This window comes from Haliotis rufescens, unplaced genomic scaffold (assembly GCF_023055435.1).
Source record: "Haliotis rufescens isolate VD_foot unplaced genomic scaffold, xgHalRufe1.0.p SCAF_1, whole genome shotgun sequence".
NCBI lineage: Eukaryota > Metazoa > Mollusca > Gastropoda > Lepetellida > Haliotidae > Haliotis > Haliotis rufescens.
In genome coordinates this window covers 17,906,404-17,919,134 of record NW_025963779.1, presented here as the reverse complement: position 1 = coordinate 17,919,134, position 12,731 = coordinate 17,906,404, and the positions used below count along the sequence as shown (strand labels likewise).

The 12,731-nt window shown below is 39.8% G+C and overlaps 2 protein-coding genes across 3 annotated transcripts in view; both read right to left on the bottom strand.

Moving 5' to 3' along the window:
* Window positions 1–2,441, bottom strand: part of LOC124150623 — a 32,662-nt gene extending 30,221 nt beyond the window's left edge. Inside the window, exon 1 of the mRNA XM_048392291.1 lies at window positions 1,937–2,441. The gene's annotated coding sequence lies outside the window, so the exon portion shown is untranslated. The remainder of the gene's footprint in view (window positions 1–1,936) is intronic.
* Window positions 2,442–10,834: 8,393 nt separating this feature from the next.
* The window catches only part of LOC124149956, a 41,229-nt gene continuing 39,332 nt past the window's right edge, over window positions 10,835–12,731 (bottom strand). For both annotated transcript variants that reach the window (XM_046521810.2, XM_048392286.1), the window contains exon 22: window positions 10,835–12,593. In XM_046521810.2, the coding sequence (XP_046377766.2) occupies window positions 12,490–12,593 (104 nt within the window). In that variant the 3' untranslated portion in view covers window positions 10,835–12,489. The remainder of the gene's footprint in view (window positions 12,594–12,731) is intronic.

The following is a 12,731-nucleotide window of genomic DNA, read 5'->3' as shown; positions in this document are numbered from 1 at the left end:
TATGCTTTGGTAGACTTAAGCTAAAGACTAAAGCTTTAGTAGATTTAAAGTGTCTCTTATATTTGTAAAACCAAAAATGTTACTTGCAGTTAGGCTGTTGATATTGTACTTCGAAAGCGTTACATACAAGCTTCTTTGCTTGCTTTCATTATATTTCATATGCAACTTATATAACAGTGATGATACGCTGCAGCCTCTATATCACTCCAGATGTACACAGCACTTGTCGTAAGAGGCGGCTAACGGGATCGGGTGGTCAGGCTCGCTGACTTGGTAGATGCATGTCATCGTATCCCAATTGCGTGGATCGATGCTCATGATATCAATCACTAGATTGTCTGGTCCAGACTCGATTATTTACAGACCGCCGTCAAATAGCTGGAATATTGCTGAGTGCGGCATTAAACAACAAACAAGCAAACAAACAAGATATAAAAAGTAACGTACCGAAACCTTAATAAGGAAAATAAAAACCTATTAATAATCCACAGGGAAACGAAAGTATACACTCGTGTTTGGTGGTGGCTTTACATTAAACAAACACGAATATATATATCCTACTTTAATGTATGTGATACGGGTTGGGTTTTGGACCATTAGTCTGAAGGGTTTCTCAGCCTAGTAACGTTTCGATAAGGTTTGTAATTGCTTGGTCAAATCCAATTTTCAAGTGTATACTTTCTTTTGCCCGGCGGTTAGGTCTCAGAGAACATGCACACGTTATAGCTAATCGCCTTTGAAATTGAACGTTTTTCAGTAAGTATAACGAAAAATGCCTTTACTTTGCGGTCCTGTTCTAGTCCTAGAGGTTACGCTCTGCACCTGTAATTTGTAACCTGCAGCTTATGAGGTGAATACAGAGATTAGTCGGCAGAGCTTACGCTTACTTTAATCGCCGTGTTTGTGCCGTGTATTACACGAGAAGGATTATAGTCGGCGGCACACAGACACGATTGCCTATATCACACCAGCACATGACCCGCATACAAACCTCAGTGTGAAACACAGTGCAGGTGAGAAAATGCATTGATTGTGTCCGTGTGAGTGAACCTACAGGAGTCACGTTAACTCACATGTACAAGGGATATAGTTCGCTGTGTAGCCAATACATGGTATGAAATAGTTTGTGGTCTTCCTAATCATGGTGTGGTGTCATTAACACCGTGTAGGGTCATGAGTGCGAACATGACAATACATGACAATACAATCAAGGAAGAATGTAAATAAAACATATACAGTGCCATGCTTTCAAATAGGACCTGTTCTTACCATTGTACAATACTCTAAACACATTCTCATATCTAAAACCACAGAAATGGTATGCTACTCGTATGGTATAGTATGGTGGTATGGTATGGGATGGGATGGTATGGTATGGTATGGTATGGTATGGTATGGTATGGTATGGTATGGTATGGTATGGTATGGTGGTATGGTATGGTATGGTATGGTATGGTGGTATGGTATCTCTCACAACGATAAAATGTACATACTTCAAAGCTAAACGCATTGAGTTTCTCTCGGATACATACCTAATATTCCTCTACACGAAAACTTGTTATTGTGAAGAGGGGATAAACGACGGGTCAGTTAGTACAACGCCTGGACGCGAGCATAATCAGCTTGGCAGAATGTCATTCAAAGGATGTACACTTATATGAAAATGATGTTCCATAACTGTCAGACTCGCAAGGAATAAGCTATTGCCGGGACATTTATTAAATTTCTTGTGGAGTTATTACTCATTTCTCTGCTAACATATTAATGACAGTTTCTTAATATCATCTGTAAGAAACCATTTGCAATACAATGTATGTGTAGTTCAACAGAAAGTCACCTCCAAAATACTCTTTGAGCCTAGTAACTAGAAAAGCAATCGTGACCAAGTGTTATTGAAACTCCATACACGCATTAGATTATAAGTTTTTTAGCCTACCTTCAATATGCAAAGCTCCTTGAAATTACCTTCGAGACATACTTATCGGTCGTCTAGGAATGCCTTCAAACATTAAGGAAAGATCATTACTTTGAATGTAGAATCGTCGAAACATGCCAACAGTTCTTGATAGGAGTTTTTACTATTCCAGCTCTTTGGGTTGACATTGCTTTGAATCATAGTGCCATATGAAACATAATCGTCGTTATTAATCATTGAATCGTAAACAATAAACACCAATTCCTCGAGAATGAAACTTCATAATGTTTTCCTTGACATTGCAAACAAACGTGCAGCCACCATAAGCCACAAAGAGCAAATTTGGATACCCTGACTTCGATCCTGACAGTTCCTTCTCCGAATCTTCTTAAAGATATGTTGGCTGTCTTGATCAAAATCCACACTGCCAAGTGTTAATACACAAACTACTTTTTTGCGGAAAACAATTGTCATAGCCATGAAGTGGCAAAGCCCAAATTAATCTTAAGGCCGTTAGGGTATGCCTGAAATACACTCCTACACGCGACGTTATCTGCAGTGTAAAGACCCATGGAATCTCAAACAAGTCACTTTCTCACTTGTCCTGGTTATGTCTAGATTGGAAAAATATAAATTGGCGTAAGTGACTTGAGGGAGTTTGTTTTGTGATAGTAACGGGTGTGTATTGACCAAAAGATAACACCTTTCAAAGGTCTGTGGATTTATGTCCCGAGGCAGTGTAAAGCAAAAGGTCTTGTATCAAGCATTTGTAATCAAATCTTTATTTCATCCTAGCAACATGGCGGCCTAACGTCACACGATCACGTGACAGGTGAAGCGTAAAATGGCAGCAACGTCAAAATGGTGGCCATGTGTTCTCAATGGTGTGATAGGCGTCACAGATCTGAAATACAGATGTCGTACCTTCCTTGCACGCTTGTTCACAGTGTGGCTGGCTCTTCGTTCAGCCATTGTGACAGGGCGTCACTGAACCGTGCTTAATACTTTTCAAATTGTTGCTATTCACGAACATAAGAAATCATTTTCTTTCACAGCAGAGTGACAAAATACATATAAATAAGTGTTAACGTGGAAAACACGTGTGTATTACCCTGGTCACGCGTGGTTAGCGACATGCCACTAATCTTATTAAACTCTGATGAGAGTGAGAACAATCGTCTCTTGAATCTAATGTTTGACGTGTATTTATCAGTCTCTTGAATCTAATGTTTGACGTGGATTTATCAGTCTCTTGAATCTAATGTTTGACGTGGATTTATCAGTCTTTTGAATCTAATGTTTGACGTGGATTTATCAGTCTCTTGAATCTAATGTTTGACGTGGATTTATCAGTCTCTTGAATCTACTGTTTGGCGTGTATTTATCAGTCTCTTGAATCGGTCTAATGGCTGTGTATTTATCAGTCTCTTGAATCTAATGTTTGACGTGTATATATCAGTCTCTTGAATTTAATGTTTGACGTGTATTTATCAGTCTCTTGAATCGGTTTAATGGTTGTGCATTTATCAGTCCCTTGAATCGGTCTAATGTCTGTGTATTTATCAGTCTCTTGAATCGGTCTAATGGCTGTGTATTTATCAGTCTCTTGAATCTAATGTTTGACGTGCATATATCAGTCTCTTGAATTTAATGTTTGACGTGTATTTATCAGCCTCTTGAATCGGTTTAATGGTTGTGCATTTATCAGTCCCTTGAATCGGTCTAAGGCTATGTATATATCAGTCTCTTGAATCGGTCTCATGGCTGGGTATATATCAGTCTCTTGAATCTGTCTAATGGCTGTGTATATATCAGTCTCTTCAATTGGTTTCACGTATGTTTATATTTAAGTCTCCTGTATCTGTCTAATGTTTGTGTATATATCAATCTCCTCCATCGGTGTGCATTTATCGACCCCGTGTGTTGTCTCCTAAATCTATCCAACATTCGTTCATTTAACATTAGCTTCGTGAGCTGTCACCTGATTCTTTCGTGAGAATTTGGAAATAGGGAAGTTATTTAGCAGAAGCATCACCTGTATGGCTATTATTAATGAGAACGAACTTTATTACTCAAACTTAGAGACACATGCCAGTCTGGAGTAACGCTTGGTAATGTAACGGTAATTCGCCCGACTACAACATTAGGAACCGGGGTCACGTGTTAGTGTGAAAAAAGGAATATTTTCGATTTCCAAATTATAATAATTGACGTGTCTGCGAGATCAATATTATTTATATATCATCGTGTCCCGATAACAGTTGAATCTGCTGCAGGCAAATTAGTCATTGATACCATGAGCATTAATTCACTAATTAAGAATTTGTTTATATTGTTCACCGCTTCCGCCGTTTCCCAGCTTTTTCACACCTGCCTGTAAATAAACGAGTCTAAAACCAGTGATTGATATTGTGAGCAACACAGTCAAGAAAGTGACCAGGCCTGACTACCCGATCCACTTAAACGCCCCATTCAGCAAGCATGCCGAGGACCTATTAAAACAGGGAATAACCATGGGGGCTTGTCGCGATGGAACATTATAAACCAGATCACAAATTATGAAATCCGCACTTCAGTCGATCCTTACAACACGTATAGGGTAATAGAGACCTTATCTGGCCAACTTAAAATATTTGCCATTACTGCCTGTGTATTTGGATGGCATTCATAAAGTGGAAATCGAACCCCAAGACCAATTCAATCAGTAATGACTAAAATGTTGCCAAGAGTGAAAACGTCGATTGACGTACACGCTCTTTAAACCTCTTTCAGAAGTAGCACACCCATAAATAATGATACCATTGACAATAAGGCAAATCCATTCTGTTTGCGTAATCGAGATGTCTTATACGAACAATTCTCAGTTTGAATCCTGTGAAGTGCCCTCTAGTACTCGTGTCCACAACAGCCTTCTTGTCCTGTGTCATATCACCTACAGAAGGTCCGCCAACCGACGTTATACGTTTGTGAATGTGACCCAATATTACACTGCACAAGAACAAGGTACACAGAGCCAGGGCCGGCTGTCATCGCGGGCAAACAGAGACGAGAGTTATGAGCACTGCTGCATGACATCTACTCGATCGTAAGGGGAATATCAGTAATTCTACAGCTGATATGACTTATGTAGAACGCAAGGAATATAATACCCGATTTCGACGTCACACACATGATATTATAACGTCGTTGAACAGCGCTGAACATGTTAAGCTGTTATTGAGATCAGCTTGATCATAGGTATGTGGTATAGTCAAATGCTAATACGTTATCATTTGAGCCTTGTACTTACCAGATACATGGAACACGTGTCACAAACATACGTAAAGCGTCATCAAATAGTCTATTATTCATTAGACCCGTGAATATCCGGGGTAGAATATGTCTTCAGCAACCCATGCGTGCCGTAAGAGGCGACTATGCTTGTCGTAAGAGGCGACTAAAGGGATCGGGTGGTCAGGCTCGCTGACATGGTTGATACATGACATCGTATCCCAATTGCGTGGATCGATGCTCATGATGTCCGTCACTGGATTGCCTGGTCCACCCTCGAATTATTTACAGACCGCCGTCATATAGCTGGAATATTGCTGAGTGCAATGTTGAGTAAAACAAGAAACAAAAACAACAACAAATTATTCATTAACAGAATGTGTCGGGAACGCTGTAAAAGGCTACATAACCGCAATGTTCTATTATGCCATAAATTATACTGTAACACTGTACACGTGTACCATAATTTTAAAGCCATGTAGAAAGTGGGTTCTAAAGACTAAACCTGTGAAACTTGCCTTGATAAGAGTAAGTAAGTGAGTTTGATTTTACGCCGCTTTTAGCAATATTCCAGCAATATCACGACCAGAAATGGGCTTCACACATTGTACCCATGTCTGGAATCGAACCCGGGTCTTCGTCGTGACGAGCGAACGCTTTAAACACTGGGCTACCCGGCCGCCCCTGCCTTGATAAGACGTATAATTGGTCAAGTTATGTAAACATGTTGATAACTTTGTGTTACGTTCGTTGCTTCATACCTGTTTGTGTAAAATACTTTTAGCAATACTAACTCAGCACTTAACATGTCGTACAGTAAAATAACACATCGGTATTACATTTGATATATCCATACTTGTATCTCTACAGATAAGGAGACAAAAATATGAAGAAAAAAAAATATGTCCAATTTGCCCAGCAAAGTCGTCGTGCTCACTGCTGCTATACTTTCTAGTAAACCGTCCTATATGTGTACATGGCCGGATACTGCTTTTTTTAAAAGGGGGGGGGGGGGGGGGGGGGTGATCAATTAAGATCTATTTATTGTCTTTGGTGGTAATTTATACAGAAATAAAGATTTTTTTCGAAATAAAAAGGGGGTTAAACGTTGAGTATAAGGTTATTGCACTTATATAGCGACGTGCATGTACGCGTGTGTATGTGTCGTGTTTGTTTGTTGTTTAACGCCGCATTCAGCAATATTCCAGCTATATGACTGCAGTCTGTAATTAATCGAGTCTGGACCAGACAATCCAGTGATTGACATCATGAGCATCGATCAACGCAATTGGGATACGATGACAATGCATCAACCAAGTCAGCGAGCCTGACCACCCGATCTCGCTAGTCGCCTTTAACGGTAAGCATGGGTTGCTGTAGACCTATTCTTACCCGGAACTTTCACAGGTCTGTGAAGTATGCACAGAGGTTAATCAATGCGATAACGATCTTTGAGATGGGGATGTTTGACGTAAGTGTGCTACCTACAAAGCTCCTTTATTTCGACCGGAAATCCCACTTTTAGCATCACCCGGAAACAGTTAATCTGAGGTATAAACTATAGAGCGTTTCTTTATCCTTGGAGAGTGGCTCAGTCGAGAAATGGCGAACGGGTTAAATGGTTTCCGCTTGAGGATTATCCGATCCTTGTTCCCGATCTAGACTTTGATAAGTTTGACAGGTGTTGTCAAACATAGATGCTTAAAGCACAAGTTTAATGTACAGTCTGTAAAACCAAACGTCTATTGAACCAACTCAGTGGTATGGACACTGTTACCCGGATTCCAACATGGACTGAAGCCAGATGATGTTTGTTGTTTAACGCCGCACACAACAATGCTCCAGCTATATGACGGTTTTCTGTAAATAATCGAATCTGGACCAGACAATCCAGTGATTGATAACATGAGCATCGATCTACGCAATTCGGATACGAAGACATGCATCAACGAAGTCAGCGAGCCTGACAATCCGATCACGTTAGTCGCCTCTTACGACAAGCTAAGCCGCTTTTTACGGCAAGCCTGGGTTGCTAAAGACCTATTCTACCCCGGATCTTCACGGGCCCGGTTGGATTTTGACGTGGAATTGTATAATTGTAATTGTATAAAGATATAATTATAATTATATGACATTTACGAATCGACAGTTACGTCAGCAGTAGTCGTGTTTTGAAAATGCGTTTCTTTTCACTGACAGTATACATGACTGCCGCGTATTTCAGCTTAAATAATAATATAAAACATGCATACACACAGTCGTATATAGTCACGCACAAACGACTCTTCAAAACAAATTAATGTCTTTTTAATTGCCTTACGAGACAATTACATAAAGGCTCACCATCTAACCCCATACACGCCCCATTACATAACTCTATAACACGCAAGCCCCAATGCACTGTAGTTCAAGCTACGCCCTTCCAACGGACATTACAGCCGTACAGGTGTGAGACTCGTTTGTGGTTGTCGTGATACAGTTTATTGTCGCTACGGTCGACTATACAACCCGCGTAACCCCGCCACGTTCTATACTCATGTGTCACTCGAGGGCCATAATCGCAGATAGGATCTCTAAGTCCGGATAGAGAACATGGTCTAAATCCACTGGGTGAATACACTCTATTTGCGCATTAGTTACGCAGCTTGTTATCGCGACACTACAGTTACACTTTACGTATTGTCGTAATTTCATCTGGGGCGTAAGTCTTGGACAAGCTTCATATTCTTTCATAATTTGGTTACACCTTGTTTCATTGTTGTTAAAGAATTATCGTATCGTATTTCTTAGAAAGGGATTTTTTTTCGAAAGGTTGGTACGAGATAAACAGCTGTTTCCGACGTACTTTGATCTTGAAATTATCTGTTTAACCTGATCGGCACGCGATAAGATACAAGGTATCTTTTTCATCAATAACATGTAGACACATATTGAAATGGTATATTGGCTGCGGTGTCAACAGAAACTATCTGAAATATCAATTCAATAGGACTCAGTTATCAGAAACTGTACCATATGTGTTTAAGAAGCTTATTCCATTTCCAAAAGTGTGTTTTGAACAACTTTTTAAAATGCACATGTCAAACCAACACAATATCACCTTTTCGTTTATGACATGGCCCCTTGATTCGTATTGAACACCAATGATTGATCTTCTGTCATGGCTCGCCTAGAAACACGCTCTATACTAATTATCAAACTGATTGATTTTTGACTGATTGTCCACTTGAACGCGTTAGCTCCTTAAGAGTCCTAGAAACGCTAGAATTCCTGTACATAGATCATTGTAGATAAACCTGTCTGTGTTTACATACATTGTTCACTGGACCGCGACCAAACCCATGGTCCGTGTAATGTGTAGTTTGACAGGTACATTCACTTATGCTCATATTCTTTTAAAACTGAAATATAAAAAAATATCGTTAAAAACATATTCTCTTACATGTTGTGGGGGTAAAGTGAATTTGACTGGTGACATGGTTGAGCTTAGGAATCATTTACAGCTCTTCTGTGTCAATAGTGGAACCTCTCTAGCCTAGATACCATACCTTGCGCTTGGAATGTCACTGTAAACACAACGGACCTGTACCCCAGTGTAAACACAATGGGCCTGTACCTCAGTGTAAACACAATGGGTCTGTACTCAGTGTAAACACAATGAGGCTGTACTCAGTGTAAAGACAACGGGCCTGTACCTCAGTGTAAACACAATGAGGATGTACGTAAGTGTAAACACAATGGGCCAGTACGTCATTGTAAACACAATGGGCCTTTACCTCAGGGTAAACACAATGGGCCAGAACGTCAATGTAAACACAATGAGTCTGTACGTAAGTGTAAACACAATGAGGCTGTACGTAAGTGTAAACACAATGAGGCTGTACGTAAATGTAAACACAATGAGGCTGTACGTAAGTGTAAACACAACGGCCCTGTACGTCAGTGTAAACACATCGGGCCTGTACCTCAGTGTAAACACAATGGGCCTGTACCCCAGTGTAAACACAATGGGCCTGTACCTCAGTGTAAACACAATGGGTCTGTACTCAGTGTAAACACAATGAGGCTGTACTCAGTGTAAAGACAACGGGCCTGTACCTCAGTGTAAACACAATGAGGATGTACGTAAGTGTAAACACAATGGGCCAGTACGTCATGGTAAATATAATGGGCCTTTACCTCAGGGTAAACACAATGGGCCAGAACGTCAATGTAAACACAATGAGTCTGTACGTAAGTGTAAACACAATGAGGCTGTACGTAAGTGTAAACACAATGAGGCTGTACGTAAATGTAAACACAATGAGGCTGTACGTAAGTGTAAACACAACGGCCCTGTACGTCAGTGTAAACACATCGGGCCTGTACCTCAGTGTAAACACAATGGGCCTGTACCCCAGTGTAAACACAATGGGCCTGTACCTCAGTGTAAACACAATGGGTCTGTACTCAGTGTAAACACAATGAGGCTGTACTCAGTGTAAAGACAACGGGCCTGTACCTCAGTGTAAACACAATGAGGATGTACGTAAGTGTAAACACAATGGGCCAGTACGTCATGGTAAATATAATGGGCCTGTACTTCAGTGTAAAAACAATGAGGCTGTACGTATGTGTAAACACAATGGGCCAGTACGTCATTGTAAACACAATGGGCCTGTACCTCATTGTAAACACAATGGGCCAGAACGTCAATGTAAACACAATGAGTCTGTACGTAAGTGTAAACACAATGAGGCTGTACGTAAATGTAAACACAATGAGGCTGTACGTAAGTGTAAACACAATGAGGCTGTACGTAAGTGTAAACACAATGAGGCTGTACGTAAGTGTAAACACAATGAGGCTGTAAGTAAGTGTAAACACAATGAGGCTGTACGTAAGTGTAAACACAACGGCCCTGTACCTCTGTGTAAACACAATGGGTCTGTACCTCAGTGTAAACACAATGGGCCTGTACCTAAGTGTAAACACCACGGGCCTGTACCTCAGTGTAAACACAGTGGGCCTGTACGTTATGGTAAACACAATGGGCCTGTACGTCGTAAACACAATGGCCTTGTACCTCAGTGTAAACACAATGGGCCTGTACGTCAGTGTAAACACAACGGGCCTGTACGTCAGTGTAAACACAGTGGGCCTGTACGTTTCTAGTAAACACAGTGGGAAAATTCGTCAGTGTAAATCAGTGTGCTTGTACACCGCCGTTATGATTAAAACACAGACCATTTAAATTTGAGCAGACGTAACGGTTATTATGTTTATGATTTATTTTTGATTCATAGTAATTAACTTTGCTCAAATAAAATCTAATGCGAAAATGTGAAAAATGAAAAAAATATTTATTTGTATAATGTTCAAAATATGTTATTTTAGAACGACGATTTACTTCCACACAATCATAGGGGCACCACATTTTAATTTCATTTTGGAATCATCACTTGTAAATATCATTATTTTCATTGTTGGATTGGATCTGTCGACTGGACGTTTTTCATTGGACACGATACTGTCCATAGTAACGGAATACATTATAATGCCATTGGATTAATACTACTTAACAGTTTCTGGTTTCCAGGATCTTAAGAAACCTTGATTCGACCCAATACCCAACCCAGCCAGACTTTCACATACAACAGGAACACATGCACTAGTCGACATAGTTTATTAGTCTATCACAATGTTCTAGTGGACGGCAGAGAAACAAGTGTTGATATCAACCAGGCAAATATATTAAGCAACTGAAAATATGCATCTCCATCAATCATACATATATGGCAATATCTGATCATGCATTGTCACTGTCACCATCATGTAACAAGTTACAGTCGTCACCCAAGATATGCATTTGTATTGTAATAAAAGTATTCTTAGAAGAACTGTGTACAACATGCTTAAAACATAATACCCACGTAAGAATCTAACTATAATGATTTTCATCAGTCAATGTAAGTGTTTTGTTTGTTTATTGTTTAACGCCACACTCAGCAATATTCCAGCTATATGACGGCGGTTTGTAAATAATCGAGTCTGGACCAGACAATCCAGTGATTGACATCATGATCATCGATCCACGCCATTTGGATTCGATGACATGCATCAGCCAAGACAGCGAGCCTGACTACCCGATCCCGTTAGTCGCCTCTTCCAAGCATAGTCGCATTTCACGGCAAGCAAATCAAAAGTACTAAACCTTTCCTCTACAGTAAAACCTCGTTAATCCGGACACTGTTGGTCCATAAAACCACCTTCCAGGGGTAGTTGTGATAATTCGGGATACTTATTTCTACTTTCTGTATAATGAGGGCAAACCAGAAGAAAACTGTATTCTCTTTGATAACCATATAATCACAGTTTTCACATTTTAATATATTTTGGTCTTCATCAACTTCGCTATAACGCATTTTGTGTGCCTTATATGCGTCTATACACTATTGAAAGGAACATTCTTCGTACACGAGTAGTTATCTAGATTTGTTATTCATTACTGTTAAATCCAGATAACTTCACTGAGAAAGGTATCGTCCGGATTACGACGATTATCACCGTACGAATACAATATATATCAGCAAACGCCTAACCGTTATCATATTAAGGTAATAGCAGCTATTGTGATTTTGGTTAAAAGTATTTTATTGCTATCAAGACTGATCTGTGTACAACACACACTAGCGTCAGTAGAAGTCGTCGTCTTTGGTTTTTGTCGCTTCACGTCAATGTTTAGGAACACAAGTGAATTGAAATAACATAAATGTAACCATGAAATGTGCATGAAACACCAAAACTGTGAGGCATCACGTGAAATTGAAAACTAAACATCCTTAACTAAGCTTCTAAACACAATTAAAACATGATTCTTTGAAACAATGAAGTTTCGATAATGCACTGGGGGTAAGACACATGCACGCTTTCTTTTTTCCGCGAGTATGTACACGAGAACAAAGTACAGCCGTATTGTTTTCTCCTAATCTGTGTTGAGTTGTCCACCTAACACTATCCAACACTGCTCAACACTGCTCAACACTGCACAACACTGCTCAACACTAACTACAATGCAACACTGTCAAGTTGTTTCCTATTATGAAAATGTACAGAAAATGTCTTGTGAGATCAGCTATAACCCGATCGTTACTTTGTATTGACTGACTGAAGATAATCATCTTTAATGCGGGTAGAAACGTTAAAAACAAGATGTGAAGATGTACGCCGGATTCACACCCAGTGTTTTCAAGCATCATATCCTGATTCAGTTCGTAGATCTTCTACCTTTTTTACAGTTTCTCATCCTCCTCACTCTGTCACTTTTACCTAACGCAGACCACTTCCGCTTCCTGTAGTTCTGCAGTGAATACGTTTTGGAAAACTGGGTTTGTGTCCAGTATTTTCGTGATAACACCTTTTTGTCCGCCTGTGAAAAGGAGAAAAAAACGAAATGAATTTATTTAGAGATCGTTGGTTAATTCGCTGATATATGTGCCTTAACTATATTTCTGAATGCACGAGTTCATTTGCCTAATGATTCTCCGTTACATATCTAGTTTTTATC